Source organism: Hemiscyllium ocellatum, chromosome 16 (genome assembly GCF_020745735.1).
Source record: "Hemiscyllium ocellatum isolate sHemOce1 chromosome 16, sHemOce1.pat.X.cur, whole genome shotgun sequence".
Classification (NCBI taxonomy): Eukaryota; Metazoa; Chordata; class Chondrichthyes; order Orectolobiformes; family Hemiscylliidae; genus Hemiscyllium; species Hemiscyllium ocellatum.
Genome location: NC_083416.1, coordinates 13,072,792 through 13,096,344, shown reverse-complemented (window position 1 = coordinate 13,096,344; position 23,553 = coordinate 13,072,792). Strand labels below are relative to the sequence as shown.

The 23,553-nt window shown below is 41.1% G+C and overlaps 1 protein-coding gene across 1 annotated transcript in view; it reads left to right on the top strand.

Annotated features, from left to right (window-relative positions):
- The window catches only part of rnf145a (ring finger protein 145a), a 139,327-nt gene that overhangs the window by 85,577 nt on the left and 30,197 nt on the right, over positions 1-23,553 (top strand). The window contains exons 4-6 of the mRNA XM_060837043.1: positions 20,097-20,332; positions 22,461-22,636; positions 23,231-23,371. Of these exons, the coding sequence (XP_060693026.1) occupies positions 20,097-20,332; positions 22,461-22,636; positions 23,231-23,371 (553 nt within the window). The remainder of the gene's footprint in view (positions 1-20,096; positions 20,333-22,460; positions 22,637-23,230; positions 23,372-23,553) is intronic.

Genomic DNA, 23,553 nt, shown 5'->3' with positions numbered 1-23,553 from the left:
TCCCCTCTTGTCATCTTTTCTTATCTCATATGTATCTAAAAAAAGCCCTTGCAGAGTTCTTGTATTTTATTGGCTAGTTTACCCTCATTTTTCATCTTCTCCCTACTTATTGCTTTTTCAATTGTCCTCTTTTTTTTAAAAGTCTTTACAATTTTCTGGCTTGCCACTAGATTTCACCGTATATGTTTTTACTTTTGCTTTAATGCTGTGCCTGACTGCCCTTGTCAGCCATGGTTGTCTTGTCCTCCTCTTAGTGTGTTTCTTCTTCCTTAATGAATATCTGTAGTGCTTCCCAAATTACCCCAAGAAACTCCTGCCATGTTTGCTAGGCTTCCCATCTAGTCAACTGTGGATCATGTAGTAAAGTTTACTCGGTTACTCTTACATCAGGTTCTAGCTTCTTCATAATGTGGACACTGCTCCTTGGGGTTCCTTCTCCTTAAGCTCCCAACTGAAGTCCACCTCATTACACATCACCAAATCCAGAATTGCCTTTTCCCTCGTGGACTCAACCACAAGCTGCTCTAAAACACCATGTCATAGACATTCCACAAATTTCTTTTTCTTGGGATTTGCCACCAACTTGATTTTCTCAGTCACCTGCATATTGCAGTCTCACGTGATTATTTATATCTCCTGATTTATTTTCAACCCCTCATCCTGACTACTACTTGGAGGCCTGTACATAACTGCCATCATTGTCCATTTTTCCGTTGCAGTTCCTCAACTCTACCCACACAGATTCTACACTTTCTGACCCTATATTGCTTCTTGCTATTGATTTACTTTCTTGCTAACAAGGTAACCCCAACCCCTCTGCTCATCTAACCATCCTTTCAAAAGGACTCATATCCTTGGGTGTTTAGTTCCTAGCCCTAATACCCTTGCCGCCACACCTGTGTTGCCCACAAAATCATACCCATCAATTTCAATCTACTCCACAAGCTCATTTACTTCGTTTCATATAATGCATGTCTTGCAAGTATGATACCCATACTCCTGTATTGACCCTCCCCAAAAACTTCCATAGTTATCTTTATCTGCTGTGCCTAAAGTTGGAGTCCTGATGATTTCCATACCCTCTGTCCTACTACTTGTTCTTGAAACTTTAAGCAATGAGTCCAAGGTCCATGTGGCCACCCCATTTAGCCTTCCCACGAGGATCCTGGTCCCAGATAGTTTCCAGTGGAGCTTGTCCTGACAGTGCAGTTCCCTCCAGTCCCAATAGTGATGCCATTGCTCCATGACATGGCACCCCATTTTCCCACACCACTCATTTGACCACATGTTTGCTTCCCTAATCATCTTATCTCTTTGCAGTTTGCTTGTGGCTCAATTAATCTACAATTACAGCCTTTGACGTCCTGCTTTTCACTTAATTCCAATTTCCTGGTTTCCCCAGACAGGACCTCCTGCTTACTCTTGCTTATGTTGTTTGTGCAACATGGATTATAACAACTGGACTCTCCCCTCCCTCTCCAGGATCCTTTCAGTCCAACTTGAGATATCCTTTACCTTGACACCAGGTTGGGGCAATACATCATGGGGAGTATCGATCCTTCTCTCAAAGAATGTTGTGCGTCCATCAATTTGTAAAATCCTCTATCACAATCAGTTTTATCATCCTCCATGCATACTCTTTACACATCCATACAGTGAGTAAATACCTCATAATTTCATCATTTATATAAATGATTTGGATGGGAGCATAGGAGGTATAGTTAGTAAGTTTGCAGATTTTGGAGGTGTAGTGGACAGCGAAGAAGGTTATCACAGATTACAACGGGGTCTTGATCAGATGAGCCAGTGGGCTGAGAAGTGGCAAATGGGGTTTAATTCAGATAAATGCGAGGTGCTGCATTTTGGGAAAGCAAATCTTTGCAGGACTTATACACTTAACGGTAAGGTCCTAGGGAATGTTGCTGAACAAAGAGACCTTAGAGTGCAGGTTCATAGCTCCTTGAAAATGGAGTCGCAGGTAAATAGGATAGTGAAGAAGGCATTTGATATGCTTTCCTTTATTGGTCAGGGTATTGAGTACAGGAGTTGGGAGATCATGTTGCGGCTGTACAGGACATCGGTTGGGCCACTGTTGAAATATTGCGTGCAATTCTGGTCTCCTTCCTATTGGAAAGATGTTGTGAAACTTGAAAAGGTTCAGGAAAGATTGACAAGGATTTGTCAGGTTTGGAGGATTTGAGCTATAGGGAGAGGCTGAACAGGCTGGGGCTGTTTTCCCTGGAGCATTGGAGGCTGAGGGGTGACCTTATAGAGGTTTGCAAAATTATGAGGGGCATGGATAGGATAAATAGACAAAGTCTTTTCCCTGGGGTCGGGGAGTCGAGAACTAGAGGGCATAGGTTTAGGGTGAGAGGGGAAAGATAGAGACCTAAGGGGCACCTTTTTCTCACAGAGGGTGTTACGTGTATGGAATGAGCTGCCAGAGGAAGCAGTGGAGACTGGTACAATTGCAACATTTGAAAGGCATCTGAATGAATATGTGAATAGGAGGGATTTGAAGGGATATGGGCCAGGTGCTGGCAGCTGGGACGAGATTGAATTGGGATGTCTGGACTTCATGGACGAGTTGGACTGAAGGGTCTGTTTTTATGCAATACATCTCTATGATTCTGTGCTTCATTGTCTTAAACTCAGATTCCAGTTCATTTAGTTCTGAGCCAAAGTTCCTCAAGCTGCAGACATCACTGCACATATAATCTCTGACTCTCACTGGGATCCACCAGCTCCCATATCATGCCAAGAACAATACATCACCTGTTCTGCCTTTCTAATATAATTAATTGGGTTTTATTTGTTCAAAAAATATTATCTGATTGTCTCTGCAGTTTCGTACCCCTTTCTAAATCTACGATTCTTCATGATCAGTGAGAGAAAGTGAGGACTGCAGATGCTGGAGATCAGAGTCAAAAATTGTGGCGATGGAAAAGCATAGCAGGACAGGCAGCATCCGAGGAGCAGGAGAGTCGATGTTTCAGGCATAAACCCTTCCTGATGAAGGGCCTATATGGTGCTTTTCCAGCACCACACTTTTCGACTCATGGTCAGTCTCTACTGTAGACTATTTACCAATCGATCAGGCCAAAGCTTGTCTCTGATGTAACTTCTGATGGTGCTGCTCTCCCCATGCTCAGGTGAGAATTGACACATTCTCCGCTCATTCCCCGACTGGTTCATTGACACCGACTGCAAGGACGCTCTTCCTAGATTGAACCCTTTCCTTCATCAAAACTTGGTGTGTTTGGAGTATTTTGGAGTAAAGTCAATTCCGCATTGCTGACACCTTCCTACCAATTTCACAATTTTATGTTGTAGGACAATCTATTTTACAAAACCTAATCGAAAAAGATTAAGTCTTGAGTATGCAACATTGATTGGGCTACCTTCATCCATCAATCCAGTATCTTGACAAAAAAATCACAAATTGATAGAGCACAGCTTATTCTGTCAATAGCCATATTCAAATTAGTAACTCCTAGATATTAGTCCATTCATGTTTATGGATGATTTAAGCTGGCTGTCAACAGGAAAAGTTTGTTGAGGTATCAGTAATATTGCAAGGTTTTTAATGATGGAGAGGTGATTCTGCATTTTGACCTGCACGACTTGAATATTCCGATTGAGGAGCAATGAAGTAGCGCAACTTCTTTTTTCTGTGAAGGGCACTTGATACTTTGCCAAGTCCAAACAACAGTGTGAGTTACATCACATGAACTACAGTAGTTCAAGAAGGTGACTTGTCACTATCAGAATGAGCAAGAAATGGTGGTTTTACTGGTGATGCTTACATTCCATGAAAGAATAAAAATTCTCGGGGGATTCCAACTTGCTCATAAGTGGATAAAAAGGAAATCAATGCTCAGAGCATGTTGCTTTTATTGAATAACTTTGAATGAACAGTTAAATGTGAGCTACAGAGTCACAGATCTGTACAGCATGGAAACAGATGCATTGGCCCAACTCATCTATGTAGACCAGATATCTTAAATTAACCAAGTCTTGTTTGCCAGCCTTTGGTCCATATCCCTCTAAACCTTTCCCATTCATGTACCCTTTTAAATGTTGTAATTGTACCAGCCCTCCACCACTTCCTCTGGCAGCTCATTCCATATATGCACCACTCTCTGCATAGAGAATGTTGCCCCTTAGATCCCTTTTAAATCTTTCCCCTCTCACCTTAAACCTATGCCCTCTTGTTCTGGACTGCCCTACCCTGAGGAAAAGAACTTGTTTATTCACCCTTTCCATGCCCTTCATGAGTTTAGAAACTTATACAGATCGTTCTGCTATAATGTGACAGATGTGTTCCTCTGCAACCCTGCACTAGAGTAAAACTCACTATAGAAAACCAGTATAGAAAATTGCGCTGTACATGATTGCTGTAGAAAATCACTATACCTGTTAAGTAGAAAGTTCACATTATAGAAACAGCTTCCACAATTTATCAAATTAGCTTTGTAGCTAATTAATGTTAATGAATCGCGCATTATACTAGAATGACCTGTATAAGGTCACCTCTCAGCCACCCATGTTTCAGGGGAAAAATGTCCCAGCCTCTTCAGCCTCTCCCTGTACCTCAAATTCCCCAACCCTGGCAACATCCTTGTAAAACTTGTCTTCAACCTTTCAAGTTTCACAATGTCTTCCCAATAGGAGAGAGAGCAGAATTGCATGCAGTATTCCAAAAATGGCCTAATCAATGTCCTGTGCAACTGCAACATGCCCTCCCAACTCCTGTACTCCATGCACTGACCAATAAAAGCAAGCATACCAAACGCTTATCCTGTCCACTTGTGACTGCCAGGAACTGGGTTACTGTGAAAATGTTACATTCAGTATTATTTAGTTATACTTTGTGATGCATTTTTCATGATAGTATAGCTTTAAGGTGTTTGTGACAAGCTGGTTCAGAACGTATTTACCCCCATTGTCAGAAACTGAAAAGTGAGTGAAATTTAATTTCTTGCAGAGAGAGTTAATTTACCACCACCATAGCAGCACCATTGGAATTAAGTCCCAATTGGACAGCTTACTGGTAGCCGTTGGGTTACCTGGGCTCACCGGAGGTGATTTCTTGCCAGGCTTCTGGTATAAAGCAGGTACCTCTTGAGACTAACACCCCACTGACTAGGCCATCTGTGTGCTCACCAGATTTATAGGCAGTTTGTCCTTGTGATGTAACTCTTACCTGTCATTGGTTGTACTGCATTGACAGTAGGGCGCAACCCTTATATGGTTTCTTGAGCATCTCAGTTGGTCTCCTGAATGCAAATCTGTATTCTACCTGGACTTAATAAAGGGGTTGGAAGGCAACACAACCATCGCATCTTTGTGCCCCATTTTGGGCTCTCCTTGCCCTCCGAGCCCAGTTCAGGGATAGCATTAAATTCAGCCAATATTCTTCCAAGTACAGTTGTACAGAAAATTGTGCTTTGGAAAAGAAGCCTGAGTGTTTCTGAAGAGTCCAGCAATTGGTTGTCTTTGCAGACCCCTGGCAAATCTGCAAACAAATTTCTCCACTGAATTTTTGAGGCTGTTTGTAAAATGATGTGAGTGAACTTGTTGCACAGTTCAGAGGTGAAGTTAACATCTCAATTGTTCTCAATGTAACCAATGGACTACAGCTTTGTTTATACCATTGTGAGCACTGAGGAAGTCAGAGCATTTTGGAAACTAGCTTGAATAGGAAAGATCACTGACAGATGCATGGTTGGCAGCTGACACTTTGAGACCGTGTTGTCACCTCAACCCACAGTCTACATTGATGCTGCCAAATCCAAAGGATCTATTTTCAAGTAACTCATGCCACCTCTTTTGTTCATCATTATCGTTGATCTGATCACTTTAAAGTATTAATCTTTATGTTTTGAGCACCACACCATTTGTTAGGTGAAAGTAAATTACAATGTACTCAACAATTTTGCACGTTAAACAGTGACCTTTGTTAAGTATCCCTTTAGCTGGAAGGCCTCACTAAAATATGCGAGATTGTAAATACAGATGAACTCAACTCAACAACAGTGGAATTTAATAAGAAAAACTAGAAATCTACACCATCAGCAGTACAAAGACTGGAAAGCACTATGTGAAACATATAGCTTATCCCTTGCTTGACAGCTAGCTTTTGAGAATTTGTTTGTTCTGTTTTCATGTAGTTGTGCTTAATGATCTTAAGTAGTCAATAAAATTTTGCACTTGTGGGAAGATTCAGAATGTATCAGGAAGCTCACAAGCAGTTGCATGCTCGAATAGTTTGCTGTTTTTTCTAAAAAGTATCAAACTTTTAATTTTCTTCTATTTTGCATTCCTTTTATTGTACTGTTTTGTCTTTCACTTTGGTCCTGTTTTTTTTTCCCTACTTTTTCCCTTTGCTAAAGACGCAACTCATCCTCTTGCTGTTTTAATCTTCTGTTTTTTTTAACTGTGCGCCAAAGTTTCTTTTCAGATGTTGCTTGCTTTTGTACTTTTGCTTCTATCTAGCCCCATCCACTGGCAAGACACTGATAAAACAATATGACAAAATAGTATCATGTAATATTGCCAAATAGTACTGTATTTTCTGCAGTGAGAGGAAGATTTATTAGCAGTTTTCTGTTTCCAGTCACAAAAGTGTAGGTTTTGAACTATGCTGTATTAAGACCAAAAGACATAGGATGGAAGTAAGGCCATTCGGCCCATCGAGTCCACTCCGCCATTCAATCATGGCTGATGGCCATTTCAACTCCACTTACCAGCATTCTCCCCGTAGCCCTTAATTCCTCAAGACGACAAGAATCTATCAATTTCTGCCTTGAAGACATCTAGCGTCCCAGCCTCCACTGCGCTGTGCGGCAATGAATTCCACAGGCCCACCACTCTCTGGCTGAAGAAATGTCTCTGCATTTCTGTTCTGAATTGACCCCCTCTAATTTTAAGGCTGTGTCCACGGGTCCTAGTCTCCTCGCCTAACGGAAACAATTTCCTAACGTCCAACCTTTCCAAGCCATGTATTATCTTGTATGTCTCTATTAAGTCTCCCCTTAATCTTCTAAACTCCAATGAATACAATCCCAGGATCCTCAACCGTTCCTCATATATTCGACCATCCATTCCAGGAATCATCCGTGTGAATCTCCGCTGGACAAGTTCGAGTGCCAGTATGTCCTTCCTGAGGATGAAAGAGAGAATGAGCTCAACGTTACTCTGCAAGAAAAACATGAGTTTTCAGAATATGGGCATGTTGCTCTTGTCTGTGCAGTTCATCAAAGTTTGAAGAACTTTGTTGATAGATTAGTTGATGCAATGATGTGCTTCTGCTAATTTCTGACCAAGGATTTGATTTGTTACTGTTCCATTACATCTAGGTATCATGAATTTTTTTTTTTGTATGCAGTACTAAACAAAGTACAATAGGGTGAAGAACACAATGTTAGGGCTGCAGAGAGAAGTTGCACAGAGAGTGCGATCAGCATTAAATTTAAAATTTGAGAGGTCCATACAGAAGTCTGATAATAGTGGGGAAGAAGCTGTTCTTGAATCTATTCATGTATACAAACTTTTATATAATCTACCTGAAGAAAGAGAATAGAACCAGGGTAGGAGGGGTATTTAATTATGTTAGTTGCTTTCCTGAGACAGTGGCACCTTTGGATGGAAGGCTGATTTGCATGATGGAGTGGGCTCTGTTCACAACTCTGTAGTGTCTTGCGATCTTGGGAAGTACAATTGCTAAACCACACTGATGCATCCAGCTAGAGTGCCTTCTGTAGTTCATCCATAAAAATTATCGAGTTCTTGTAGACATGCTGAATTTCCTTAACTTCCTGAGTAAATAGAGACATAGGTGGATCAGGACAGTTTGTGAGTGATCATCACTCCTGGAAACTTAACACTCTCAACCATCTTCCCCTCCATACCATAGACACGGACAGAAGCATGCCATCCACTGCATTTCCTGAATTCAGTGACCAACTCGTTTGTTTTGCTGATGTGAGAGAGATTGTCTTTATACCATGCCGCTAAGCGCACAAACCCTTCCTGGTATTCTGTCTCGTCGTCGTGTGAGACCAGCTCTTCAGTGGCGATGTCATCAGCAAACTTGTAAATGGGTTTGGGGTGGAATTTGGCCACACAGTTGTCAGTACATGAGGAGTAAAAGTAGGGGTTGAGTATGCAGCCTTGCTGGGATCTGATGTTGAGGATTATGTTGGAGGAGATTGTCGCCTATTTTTACTGATTGCAACCTATTGGTCAGAAAGTCAAGAATCCAGTTACAGAAGGGGAGCTGAGACCTCAGTCTTGGAGTTTAGCAATGAGTTTGTTTGGCATTATCATGTTGAAGGTGAAACTGTAGTCACTAAGTAGGAGCCTGCAATCTGCAGCCATTTTGCAGCAATCTTAACAGAAGGATGTCTTGTAGGATGGATGTGCAGCTGTAATGCAGATGCAGAGAAATTATTTTCTGAACCAGAAAACAAGTGTTTTCGGATACACTTCGACACTTGTCTGAAAGGATGAGCAAGTTTGAAGTATAACCTGAATACATCGACAATACTAGCTTCTCTTGTTGAACTGAGCTTTGAAATATCAATATGACAGAATCTTGTAATATGAGTTAAGTAAGTGTTTCATTTAAAACTGGGCAGCATAGATAACCTTTAAACCACTCTTGTTAGGGGAACATGCAATGCATGTTGTTTGGTGTGCAGAAGCGTTACTTTAAATTGTTTATACGGCCCTTTGTACTGCTATTTCTGTGTCTTTGGTACAAATACACACAAATACACACAAACACACACACACACACACACACACACACACACACACACACACACACACACACACACGCAGAGTTTGTGGGATGAATTCGTACTTGCAAAATTACATTGTACTTTGCTCAAAAACTGCATGAATCCGTGTAGAAATCTGTCAGTCCCATTTTTAGAAATAGAATCAGTCTGAACATTGTGGCACAGACAGCCTTATGCAGGGCACCACACACCTTCAATGCATTATTTGGCCAACATGGCACTTACTGTTAAAGTGCATGTGAAAATGTATCTTTTTCAGAAAAAGTTCTGGGATTTGTGTGTGAAAGAACTGAAACCAACATGGTCATTTTCAATGATGAGTGACTTAACAAACAATCCAGGTCTCTTTCAATATATAATTTCAGTTGCATCACACTGTAAGCTCTTGCTACAAATTCTGTGTCTTCGGATCTGATACTCCACAACCACCTGGTGAAGGAACAGCGCTCTGAAAGCAAGTGCTTCCAAACAAACCTGTTGGATTATAACCTGGCGTTGCATGATTTTTAACTTGTTATATTCCTTCAGCTCCAAAGCATTATCCGTGCTGGCCCTCATGCTGCTGAGGTAATTTTAATGTCCTATTGATTTTCTGTTTGATTTCACAGTCTGATTTGAATATCTGTACTGTACTTTCATTGCATTGCAATTGCTGGGTGAATTGGAATTTCTTCCGTTTGTATAATGGAACATGAGGACTTTAAGTAGTATCAGAATAGATGCATGGGATTTCAGATGACACATAAAAAGGATTGATGTAAATGACAGCTGTATAGTTTTAATATTGTTGGCCAATGTTTGGTTCTCACATTGGTTAATGGTGGTTGTATGTCAAGCTACAGGTCCTCAGAGACCCACATATTTATGGGCATTGCAAAGCACTGAAGGGGCTCCAACAATAATGAAAAGGGGGAAAGTGCCAATGGAGATTATAAGTCTGCATTGATCTCTCAGGACTATGTGTTTAATGTAAAGTCCCTTCTGCCATCATATCGTTGAGTTTATATTGCCCTTGAAGCTTGATTGAAAATATCTTCACTTTTTTCTTTTGTTAATTTCGAGGCAGGCACCATATATAGAATATTTTAAGTGGTTTTGTAATTGTTGCAACCAGCAGGTAAAACTACGGTACTGAAAGTCTAGAATTAAAATTAATCCTGAGTTCATTATAAAATCTTACTTGACGTTTGGATGCATTCTGGTAAAATATGTGCAAGATGATTTGCAAAATCTGTGATCATTTCAAACTGTAAGTGTGTGGTTCTTCCACAAGAGTTTTGTCTGTTTCTCACCTTATTGTGAAGTTGCTTGTCTTGTGTCTTGTAAGGGCACAGATTATCCAGAAGAATCAAAAAAATCACAAGCATTTTTAAAGCAGCACATATTTCAAATAGAGTAATATCAAAAAAGATACAGTAGTCAGATGGCGATTTACAGATGAGAAGATTTACTGGTCTCACATCAGATAAGTGCAAGACAAAGAAGACCCTTTGTCATCTTCACTTGTTAAGATCAAGCCAGCTTGAGCTACTCAACCTTGGAAAGACCTCCTGTGTCCATTTGAATTTTGCCCTCTAAACGGCCTGTTTCTATATTCAGAACTGGTGGGTGGATATCCTTTATGATTTATTTGTTTCAGTTGTTGCTGCCCATTCGATTGTCGACTTATCATGAAATCAATATTCAAATCGGGCTTTTCCTACTCTCTGCTTCAGATTTTTCTTGCATGCCTTTTGCATAAGCATGCTGTTAGCTTGTCTTGGAGGTTTTGTTTTGATATAATGATTATGACATTCCTTTTTATGAAGCCCAGTATTCGTTGGAAAAGAAATTCTACCCATCCTCACTAACTTGGTCAGCTCAGCTCAGGCACACTGCAGAAGTTTTTCCCTGAGCTGACAAAACCTATTTCTTGTGATTCTATATGAGTCATACGTTTTACACACGTCTCAAAATCTTCAAGCATTTGCTGGATTGCAGTTGCACAGTTGCTGGTTGCCTTTGGTTCCTAACAACACTTTTAAGCCATTATCCATGCTTAAACTGCAACAGTGGTGCAAACTAATCAACTGGAAGAACCAAGTTCAGTTCTATCTCCAGCTAATTCTCACAAGTTTCTGTCCAGCATGGGTTATCAGGATTGTAAATCTTACTTAGTTTTCCGTTTCTGTTGGTGCCTCCCTTGCTTGGGCCAGTGCAAAACTGGTGATAAAAACGAGGTTGTTTTACTTAATGTGACTCAGTTATTCAATCAGGGACTCTGCTCTCTCTTTGAAAATGGTGCAAGTTTGATCTGAGGATTTATTCGAGCTTCAGCGGACTCTTTGCGAGTACTGGGGTTTTTGCTATCCGTTTGGATTTTTCAAATATTTGTATTCAATTTGCAAAAAACAAGCATGTGCACTAGTCAAGTTGTCCTATGTAGTGTTTGATTTTCAAGGATTAAGCCAAGTCCTTATAGCATGTGCCTGTTGACATATCCAGTGAAGGTGGGAAGGTGATTTGGAGTGGAAGTGTGGCAGAGTGGCCACATCACTGGGCTCATAATCTAGAGGCGTAGGCTAATACTTTGTGCATAACCATCACACATAGCCCGTATATGACCGGTGAACTGTGGGTTTAAGACAGCCTTTTGCTTCCCTTTTCAAAAAAAAATTTGTATGATTCAAGTTCAAGTATACCAGCAGTGAGCTGATTGAGCATGTTCAATGTTAGTTTATTGCAAACTATTGCTGAAGTATCCTTAAGAATATAGAAATTAAGTTATTAATGAAAAAGGAAATCACTAGAGTTACATCGAAGAGAAACAAGGCAGAAGAATATTTATAACAAAAATCAAATCCCAGTGAGTCTCTGTTATATACTGTTGGAGCGTGTTGCTTGAGTTGCTATTTGTTGAAGTTACACTTGAAGTCAAATCCAACAGACATGATGATGGCTTCTCCTGATATTTCCTGTTGAGCGCAAGTGAATCCAGCACATGATCAATTCCTTGTTCTTCATGAGTTGTATTTTGCTATCTTTCACTCCCTAACTTTTCTTTAACAAAACAGTAATTTGGTTTCTGTATATCTAAGACAGAGAAGAATTAGGTCTTTCAGCCCATCAAGTATGCTCCACCATTTGAACATTGCTGATTTGTTTCTCAATCTCATTCTCCTGTCTTCGACCCATAACACTTGATCCCCATAATAATCAAGAACCAATCTATCTTTATCTTAAATATACTTAATGACTTGGCCTGCATAGACCTCTGTAAAAATGGGTTCCAAAGATTTAACCACCGTCTAGCTGAGTAAATTCCTCTGCATCTCAGTTCTGAAGGTTTGGCCCTTCACCCTGAGGCTGTGCCCTCAAATCCTAGGCTCTCCTAGTGGAAGCATCTTTTTCATGTCCAATCTATCATGGTCTCATGGTATTCTGTAAGTTTCAGTCAGATTAGCCCTTATGCTTATAAACTCCATGGAGTACTGACCCGGAGTACTGACCCAGAGTCCTATACTGCTCCTCATATGACAAGTCCTTCATCCCCGGAATCATTCTTGTAAACCACCTCTGGACCCCCTCCAATACCAGTACATTCTTCCTTAGATATGGGATCCAAAACTAATGAATATTCCAAATGCAAATTGACCAGTGCCTATATACAGCCTCAGCAGTAAATCCCTGCTCTTGTCCTCTAGTCCTCTGGACATGGACCTGAATATTGCATTTGCCTTCCCAGCTGCCAGCTGAAATTGCACTTTGTGGGCGGCACGGTGGCACAGTGGTTAGCACTGCTGCCTCACAGCGCCAGAGACCCGGGTTCAATTCCCGACTCAGGCGACTGACTGTGTGGAGTTTGCACGTTCTCCCCGTGTCTGTGTGGGTTTCCTCCGGGTGCTCCGGTTTCCTCCCACAGTCCAAAGATGTGCGGGTCAGGTGAATTGGCCATGCTAAATTGCCCGTAGTGTTAGGTAAGGGGTAATGTAGGGGTATGGGTGGGTTTCGCTTCGGCGGGTTGGTGTGGACTTGTTGAGCCGAAGGGCCTGTTTCCACACTGTAAGTCTAATCTTAACTTTAAAAGAATCCTGAATCCTCTTTGTGCTTCAGATTTCCAAAGCCTTTCCTCATTTGTGCATAACCTCAGACTTGCTCATATTGTATTCCATCTGCCACTGCCTACCCACTCTTCTAACCTGCCAAAGTCCTTCTGCAGCCTCCCTGCTACCTCAACGCTACCTGTCCCTCCACCTATCTCTGCATCACCTCCAAATTTAGCAATAATGGCCTCTGTTCCTTCGTCCAGATCGTTCGTATATAATGTGACTTGTTGTGGCCCAAAACAGACCCCTGCAGAAGTACACTCGTCACTGTCTGCTATGCTGAAAAAGACCTCTTTATTCCAACTCTCTGCCTTCTGCAAGTCAACCAATCCTCTATTCATGTCAGTACCTTGCTCCTAACACTACTGGCTCTTAGCAGCTTTCTGTGCAGCACCTTGTCAAAGGTCTTCTGGTGATCCAAATAGATCATGTCCATTGGCTGTCCTTTAATTAACTTGCTTGTTATCTCCTCAAAGAATTAGATTAGATTAGATTCTCTACAGTGTGGAAACAGGCCCTTCAGCCCAACAAGTTCACACCGACCCTCCGAAGAGCAACCCACCCCCCTCTGACTAATGCACCTAACACTGTGGGTGATTTAACATGGCCGATTTAACATGGCCAATTCACCTGACCTGCACATCTTTGGAATTCTCTGATTTGTCAGGCATGACCTTGCCTTGATGAAGTTGTGCTGATTCAGTCCTATTTTACCAGGCACCTTCAATTGCTCCATAGTCTAAACCTGAATAATTGACTCTCAAATCTTAGAAACAACTGAGGTCAGGTGAACTGGCCGGTAGTTTCTTGCCTTTTGCCTCCCTTCTTAAACAGGAATGTTGCATTAACCATTTTCCAGTGCTGTGGGATCTTTCCTGACACCAGTGATTACTGAAAGATCACCACCAATGCCTCTATGATCTCGCCAGCTATCTCCTTCTGAAAGTTTGGGTGTAGTTCATCTGGTCTGAGTGATTTATCCACATTCGGACCTTTCAGCTTTTCCTTAGTGATGGTCAAGACACACCTCTGTCCCCGACTCTCTCGAAGTTTTGTTATGCTGCTGGTGTGTTCCACTGTGAAAATTGGTGTGAAGTATTTATTCAGTTCCTTCAACATTTCTTTGTTTCCCGCTTCTACAGCCTCAATTTCCAATGGCCGAATGTCCACTCTTTCCTTTCTTTTAGTTACCTTTTTAAAAAAAACTCTTGGAGTCTTCAATTATGTTACTAGCTAGCTAAGTCTCATATTTCATCTTCACCCTCTCTGTTCCTGTTGCTTTTTTTTAGCTATTCTCTGATTTTTAAAGGCTTCTCAATCCTCTGGCTTCCCACTAATCTTTACGACCTTGCATGCTTTTTCCTTTGCTTTTATGCTGTCCCTGACTTCCCTACTCAGCCATGGTTCCCTCATTCTCTCCTTAGTATAGTTTTTCTTCCTTGAGATGAGTTTCTGCTGTGCCACCCAAATTACTCCCAGAAACTCCAGTCATTGCTCCTTTATCACCTTAGCTGCTCCCTTTCCAATCAACTTTGGCCAGTTCCTCCCTCATGTCGATGTAGTTACTCAATTGTAATACTGTCACATCTGCTTCTCCTTCTCAGACTGCAGGATGAATTCTATTGTATTATGGTCAAAGTCCCTAGTCCTTATACATCTCCAAATCTGGAATGCCTGTTCCTTCGTAGCTGTACCAGAAGCTGATCCCAAAAACAGTTTTGTAGACATTCCATTAATTCCTTTTCTTGAGATGTGCAGCCAACTTTATTTTCCCAATTCACCTGTATACTGCAGTCTCCCATGATTACTGTAAGTGTGTCTTTCTGGCATGTCTTTTCTATCTCCTTATTTATTTTCTGCCTCACACCCTGACTACTGCATACAGCTTCTATTAGGGTGTTTTCTCCTTCGCAGTTCCTCAACTTTATCCACATGAATTCTACATCTTCTGACCTTATATAGCTTCTTGTTGTTGATGTGATTTCTTGCTAACAAGGCAATCCCACCTCTCTGCTCATTTGCCTGTCCTTTCGATAACTCATGTATCATAGAGATGTACAGCACGGAAACAGACCCTTTAGTCCAACTCGTCCATGCCAACCAGATATCCCAATCCAATCTAGTCCCACCTGCCAGTACCTGGCCAAAATCCCTCCAAACCCTTCCTATTCATATACCCATCCGGATGCCTTTTAAATGTTGCAATTGTACCAACCTCCACAACTTCCGCTGGCAGCTCATTCCAAACACGTACCACCCTCTGTGTGAAAAAGTTGCCCATTATGTCTCTTTTATATCATTTCCCTCTCATCCTAAATCTATGCTCTCTAGTTTTGGACTCCTCCACTCTAGGGAAAAGACTTTGCCTATTTACCCTATCCATGCCTCTCATAATTTTGTAAACCTCTATAAGGTCACCCCTCAGCCTCCGAGGCTCCAGGGAAAACAGCCCTAGCCTATTCAACCTGTCCCTATAGCTCAAATCCTCCAACCTGGCAACATCCTTGTAAATCTTTTCTGAACCCTTTCAAGTTTCACACCATCTTTCCAATAGGAAGGAGACCAGAATTGCACGCAATATTCCAACAGTGGCCTAACCAATGTCCTGTACAGCTGCAACATGACCTCCCAACTCCTGTAATCAATACTCTGACCAATAACGGAAAGCATACTAAACACCGCCTTCACTATCCTATTTACCTGCGACTCCACTTTCCAGGAACTATGAACCTGTACTCCAAGGTCTCTTTGTTCAGCAACACTCCCGAGAACCTTACCATTAAATGTGTAAGTCCTACTAAAATTTGTTTTCCCAATATGTAGCACTTCACATTAATCTAAACTAAACCCCATCTGCCACTTCTCAGCCCATTGGCACGTCTGATCAAGATCCCGTTGTAATTTGAGATAACCTTCTTTGCTGTCCACTACGCCTTCAGTTTTGGTGTCATCTGCAAACTTATTAACTGTACCTCTTATGCTCACATCCAAACCATTTATATAAATGACAAAAAGTAGCAGACTCAGCACCGATCCTTGTGGCACTCCACTGATCACAGGCCTCCCGTCTGACAAACAGCCCTCTACCACCACCCTCTGGCTCCTATTTTTGAGCCAGTTCTGTATCCTTGGATATATTGTTCCCAGCCCTGATCCCCTTGTAGCCTCGTCTCTCTGCCCACGTCTTACTTCCCAATTTCAATCTACACTACAAGCTCACTTATTATCTTTTGTATATTGCATAGATTTAAGTAGAACTGCATTGCATGCCCCCTTCCTGCCATCTCCTTCTCTGTTGTGCCTGAAGTTATGTTCCTGTCCTATTAGCTGCTCTGGAAACTTTAAAAACCTCTGCTGAGGCCTCCCCTACTTGAATATTTGCAGTAACTGAACCCAAACTCCTCCCCCACCCTATTTAGTTTAAAACCATATCCATAGCTCTAAATGTATGATTTACCAGGACTCTTGTCCTTCCAGGATTCGGGTGGAATCTTTCCCTCCCTTCTCTGAACTGCTTAGATGGAAGCCTCAAAGCTGACTGCTTAAGTTCTATGTACAAGATAGCTATACAGTCAGTTTTCATAGAGTAGGTTTTTTAAAAAATGTCTGTGACAGAGTCATCTTGGCGAAAGTGAGTACTGCAGATGCAGGAGATCAGAGGTGTATGTGTGGTGCTGGAAAAGCACAGCAGGTCAGGCAGCATCCGAGGAGCAGGAAAATCAATGTTTCGGGCAAAAGCCCTTCATCAGGAATGAGGTTTGGAGCCTCGGGAGTGGAGAGTCAGCTTTCCAACAGAGGGGGCTGGTTAGCATTGGTCTGGAGCTAGACTTTTTTTTCAACCTGAGGCAGTCAGCTTTTCAGATGCTTCAGTTATCAACTTGACTAGATCCCACTTTGATGTCTGTTGAGTCTGAAGCGCTATTTCCATCTTCAGACCTTGACTGTTACCCTGACTGAGTGAATTCTAAACTCCTGACTTTTGTGATTGGAGGCTGAGATAGCCCTTTGCAACAGCTATCGATTCTTGAAATCTGTTTTTATAAGCCTGATTCCCAGCATACAGATTTTCACTCAGTATTGCGAAAGCAATTACCTGGAAAAACCCGTTTGGTTCACTCATTTTGTTAAAGGAAGGTGGAAATCTGGCCTAAATGGGACTGGAGATCCAGAGCGATGTGGTTGATTTCCCATATGAAAGAACTTATCAGGAGTCATGATACAAATACTGACCTTTCCAGTGACACACACATTCCATGAAAAAGAAAAATATAGCTTGACAGCATAATTAATAAATTGTAATGAGTCTATATAAACCAAGGAGGACAAAAGCAGGGTAGTTGTGATTAAACATACATAAAACATTGAATATGCTGGAGTTCAGGAGTGGATAGGTAAACTATTTCAAGACAGGAAATTTTTATATTAGAAGAAGCAGTGGTTTCTGGGGGCCTGTGTAAGTCAGCATAGAACATTAAGAAGAAAATTGAAATAATTCAGTCTGAAAAAGACCCAGCCTTCAGGTGAAGATCTCTGCAGCAGCTGGACTGAAGTAAGAATGTTAAGTGGGAACCAGCAAGAGCTTTTTCAGAATGAATTATTTTTTTAAAATCCAACCACAAGCAAAAAGCAGAGCCACAAAGACTACAATTTAAATAGTTGTAGAGGAGTTTTTCCTGTAACAAGTTGTAGCTGAAATGAGATGAAGCTGAGCAATGTAAGAGAAATTAAATTTTCGGAAATCTGCATTTCTTTCCAACACAGCAGAGGTTTGAGTCTCAGTCATCAACAACATACAATGAAGCGCAGTCCTGAAGTTAAACAGGGAACAGAAGCAGAGGGTTTGGGTCTGGAACAGATCACTTCAAAGTTGAAATTAGGTTACAGTCTGAGGCAGATCCAGTTCAGCACAGAAACAAAATGTCTCGGCTATTCAGTATATATTGATCTCTAACTTGAAAATCCATATTAATGGAGGTCAGGAAACACCGCCACCTTCCCCTGAAATCCACTCACTGTCCTGACTTGGAAATGTATCACCATTCCTTCACTGTCGCTATGTCAAAATCCTGGAATTCTCTCCCTAACGACATTGTGGGTCAACCCACAGCAGCTGTGGGCTGCAACTGTTCAGGAAGGTAGCTAACAACCTTTTTAAGGGCAACTAGGCACGGGCAATAAATGCTGACTATCCGGCGACGCTGACGTCCTACACATGGATTTTAAAAAAAGGCCAGGATTTTAGTTGTTTGGATAGCTAAGTTGGCAGGACAACTGGTTTATGTTGCAGAATGATGACGTTATGTCCCTCCCCGCACCAACCGAGGTTACCATGAAGGAAACTTGTTCTCAACCTCACACCTTGCATGATTCCTAGTTACCCTCAGATTAAACCACCACCAGTTCTTGTCTATAATGAGAAAGCAGCCCTGCGGTCAGGTAGGAGTATGGCAACTTTACCTTTATCATTAAGGACTGTAGTAACATGCAAATCCTCTTCATAGTATACAATGTATTTGGTATAATGTGAACTTTGGCGTTTTACTTTTTAAACAATTAATTTTGATGTGTTAATGTATGAATAAACCAAAATCTCGATTCTAGTTATAAATAATGTCTTTTATCCTGAATGTGGTGTACTAATAAGAGTTTCTCGAGAACCTTTCACAATATGTTGTCAGGTTTTTGGATCTGCATTTAACAGTGTCTTCGGAAATGTGCACTAACAATAGTACAAAATATTTTGTCACATAGCTGAACAAAGAGACCTTGGAGTGCAGGTTCATAGCTTCTTTAAGTGGAGTCGCAGCTAGATAGGATAGTGAAGAAGGCATTCAGTATTATTTCCTTTATTGGTCAGAGTATTAAGAACAGGAGTTGGGAGGTCATGTTGCGGATGTACAGGACATTGGTGAGGCCACTGTTGGAATATTGCGTGCAATTCAAGTCACTTTCCTATTGGAAAATGTCGTGAAACTTGAAAGGGTTCAGAAAAGATTTACAAGGATGTTGCCACGGTTGGAGGATTTGAGCTATGGGGAGAGGCTGAAGAAGCTGGGGCTGTTTTCACTGGAGCGACGGAGGCTGAGGGATGACCTTATAGAGGTTTATAAAATCATGAATAGGGTGGGGTGGGGGAGTCCAGAACTAGAGGGCATAGGTTTAGGGTGAAAGGGGAAAGATATAAAAGAGACCTAAAGGGCATCCTTTTCACACAGAGGGTGGTACGTGTATGGAATGAGCTGCCAGAGGAAGTGGTGGAGGCGAGTACAATTGCAACATTTAAAAGGCATCTGGAAGGGTATTTGAATAAGAATGATTTGGAGGGATATTGGCCAGGTGCTGGCAGGTGGGATTAGATTGGGTTGGGATATCTGGTTGGCATGGACAAGTTGGATTGAAGGGTCTGTTTCTGTGTTGTACATCTCTTTGACTATATAGTGGGAAAACCTGCCATGTTTAGGAGTACCATGATAAACTGAAGGCCTTGTTTTGGAATCATCGTCTTGTGGTGTATCTTGTTCTAAGTTAGGGCACAGCAATTGGTCTCTGTTTCTGGTTTGGTGATGGGAATGTAAATTCTTCTATGTGCTTATTGCAGTTACTCATGCTGGAAACCGTATGTTAAAGGCAGGGCCAAGACAGCTTGCCCACAAGCATTAAGCTCTTCCATGGAGAATAACCCATTGGGTATCAGATTGAAGAGTTTCCACGGAATAAGATGTGGCCTTCTGGAGAGGAGGCAACATCATGTTAGTTTCAGCCCGCTATTTCGCTAACTAAGTAACAATGGGGCGGCAAGTGACTCAGTGGTTAGCACTGCTGCCTCACATTGCCAGGGACCCAGGTTCAATTTCAGCCTCAGGCAACTGCTTGTGTGGAGTTTGCACATTCTCCCCATATCTGCATTAGTTTCTGCCAGCTGCTGTGGTTTCCGCTCTCAATCCAAAGTGTGCATTTTAGGTGTATTGGTCATGCTGAATTACCTGTAGTAAGGTAAGGTGCATTAGCCATAGGAAATGCAGGGTCTTGTTGGAAGTGGGACTCGGAATACTATTCAAATGATGGAGTAGACTTGTTGGACTGAATGATCTGTTCTAAAACAATAAGGATTCAATGTGATAGGTCAATTTCAATTATAGTAAGATGTAATCTGTTTTCAGTGAATCTGCTCCAATTACATTGATTGTCTTTTGTGTTGTTATAGGGCAGCTGGTAGTCTGCACACTTTGCTCCTTCGTTATGAAGACTAAACAGATCTGGCTATTTTCTGCCCATCTGCTACCTTTACTGGCACGATTCTGCATGGTTCCTGTGGAAATGCTCATCATTATCAACAGGTTTGCCATGATTTTCACAGGACTGGAGGTACTTTATTTCCTCGCCTCTAATCTGTTGGTACCTTACAAGCTGGCTAAATTGGCATACAAGGAACTGGTGCAGGTGAGAGAAACCAACTAGATTGTGTGTTGAATGCTTTGTGCTCCTTGCTCTCCTCTCTCTCTCTCTCTCTCTCTCTCTCTCTCTCTCACACTCACTCGCGCACACACTTTCTCTCTACTCTCACTCTCTCACTCTCACTCGCACACACTTTTTCTCTCTCTCTCTCTCTCTCTGTCTCTCCCCCTTTCTCTCTTTCATGCTTCCTTTCTCATTGCACACATGCGCTCTTGTGCACGCATAATTTCTCACACTCCACATGCCTCTCCAACACATTATTTATTGATTTTGGCACATTGATGGCATTTCTTATTTAAGTTATGTGATTGTGTCCTGCACCCATCTGTACTTCCTATATGTCGTTTGATAGGGATTGTCCTGGATTAACTTTAAGCAGTTTCTCTTGCCTTAGTTTGAAACATGTTTTGAAGTTTCTGAAATGTCTTAAATGCATCCTAACTGCTACAATCTAACATTTGTCTTGTTACCGATATGTGGTGTGACTTGGTCCTCCATCTTGTTTATTTTCATTCTTTTACATTTCTGTTTGGGAGTTCCTTCCTATTTATTTGCAATCTTAGTTTCAAAACTTCCTGAAGGAAGCATTTTTTTCATCTTGAAGAGGTGATTAACAAAAGTAATTGTTCTTATCACAGAGGAGTGTTGTTTTTCTAGGGATTTTACAAGACAGTTGTAAAATAATTACTTTTAGACTGCAATCCTATTTGGTATGGAAGTGTGTGTTGTGATTAAAAGTTTAGTTGAAAAGTGGGCCCTCTTATTTGCTGAAGAGATCATGGAGTTTAATGTGCTTGCTGTTACTCTGTAAACTGTAAAGCCATTCATAGTGATTTAAAAAAAACTGTCTTGAGTTTCACATCAGTACATGTTCTGGATGATTTCTGCTGCTGTAGTTTTGGCCTTGATATCTTCTCCTTCTTGCTAAGTATGAATTAAACTAACTGCAAAAGGTATTTAATAGTGTAGGACCCTTTCCAATAGCAGGACGCCTATTCATCTGTTCTGGAAAGGTCACGGCTGGAACTGTGGGGTGTCGTTTCAACGACAAAGTTTTTTTCAAGATTTCAGTTTTTTTTTAACTTTGCTGTTCCTTAACTCAATTTGGTTTTTCCTTCTGTATCCAATCTGACTCCAATTCAACAGATGTCCTCCTTTCTCATTCTTATGTTCTTTCTCCTAAAATCCCAATTTTTAAGCAAGTAGACCATTGGGCCCATCTGTTCGTAGTTGAGCCCTCAGAAGTCGCCAGTGCCAAGTTCTTTTGAACTGAATGGCAAGAAAAGCTATTAAATACTGAACCATGAGCAACAAATCAGGCTTAAGCAAATTCCTCATTGAGAGTTTAGGCAGTCTTTTGTGATGTGCTGTCCAGATATTGATTTCTTATTTGATTACAATTGAACAATTAATTTGCTATTTGTCAAATACACCCTTGTCAGTTTTGTTTCTTGACAATCTCTTTAGAAATACATTGAAACCTTTTGATATGACGATGCTTCCTGTCAGTTTTTCTCCTCATTAAATTTGTAAGTTGTGATTACTATGGAGAGGAGTGACTGTGACAGCAATAAAGTATTGCTGCAGCTCTGCCAACATCAACCATAGTACAAGCTCCAGAAAAGACCTTCCTGTCTACTGCCAAAATGACTCTAAGAGCAGTTCACCTCGTGCCTCTCCAATATCTTTTCCCCTTGGCCCTGAAAATATTTCCCTTTCAGATCATTGTGCAATTCAAATACTTCCGTTTGGTATTTTGTTGATCCTTGTGCCTTTCAAGTTTAGCTCAAATTACATGCCCTTTAATGTGCTAACTCTGTAGTATATCTATTATGAAATCGGTTACGATTATCCAAATGCATTTTCCCTACTAACAGGGAAAAGCATATCATCGTGTAGTCTTAAAGTTTCTTTTTATCAAGAATTAACATGAATTCTTAGATCCAACTGTGTTCACAATTTTCGCTCAGAACTGACTTATCTCAGTTCTGCTATCTCACTTGTTGCAAACTATTTTGCATTCAGTTGTTATGTGTCATGCTGCCATGTGAATGGATTTTTCCATGATATCCAAATTCATTTATACCCTCTTTATCTTCCTTCTGTTGAACAGGTAGTTGAAGTTTATGGACTATTGGCATTGGGGATGTCTCTCTGGAATCAGTTGGTTGTTCCTGTGCTGTTCATGGTTTTCTGGCTGGTCCTATTTGCTCTACAGATTTACTCTTACTTCAGTACACGTGATCACCCCACATCTCGTGAGAGACTGCTATTCCTCTTTCTTACGAGGTATAATTTACAATTGCACTTAGGCTAGTAACATTCCACAGTTCAGCTTGGTCAGTAGAATTTTGAATAAGGATAAAGTTGATGCATCAACAAAACTAAACATTTGGCAGTATTATTCAGATTTGGGCTGTGCATGCTGAGATCATTTTCAGTATGGTGAAGTAGTCTGCTTTTAGTATTTTTTCTGTTGTTGAGGGATGGATATTGCAAATTGAAACCTTGTTGCGCTATTAAATTCAGCCAAATCATTTTAGCAGCGTAGAAATGATGTTAATTATCACTTGGATGATGTTATCTCCTGCTTCCAGTTACAAATGCTATTTGGAGTTATCTATAAATCACCTCTGGAGAACATAAGAGGGTGCCCTAGCATTGGTGTTGAACTCAGCTTATGAATTCAGATACTGTCATCTATTAGCAACCACCTTTGGAAAGAATAAACTTCAGTGGCGGAAGAAGAGAAGGGTCTTGGGGGGGAAAATAATCTGGTGCTTGGGGAAACATTTTTCTTGGTTCATCGTTATGCTTTTAATAGGATTAATAAAGGTATATCTGCTTTCATCTTATGTCATTCAAGTAACATTTCTGTTGCAGTATTGCTGAATGTTGCAGCACTCCTTATTCTTTGTTGGGCCTCATGTTCACCATCTCCTTCATTACCTTGGGTGTCCTGACTCTTTGCAAGTTCTACCTTCAAGGTTATGGAGCTTTCATGAATGACAATCTCATGCATAGGTAAGAAGCAATCCTGTGCGTATATATGGAAAAAAAATGCACTTAAAGTTAGATGGCCTGTATACTTATGAACAGTTTGCTTAATGTTTACGCAGTGTATCAAATCTCTTTTAAATACCTGCTCTGATTACAAGTCATCCAGTATTTTCAGTATCAATGTAAATTCTGAAATCTTTCTGAAA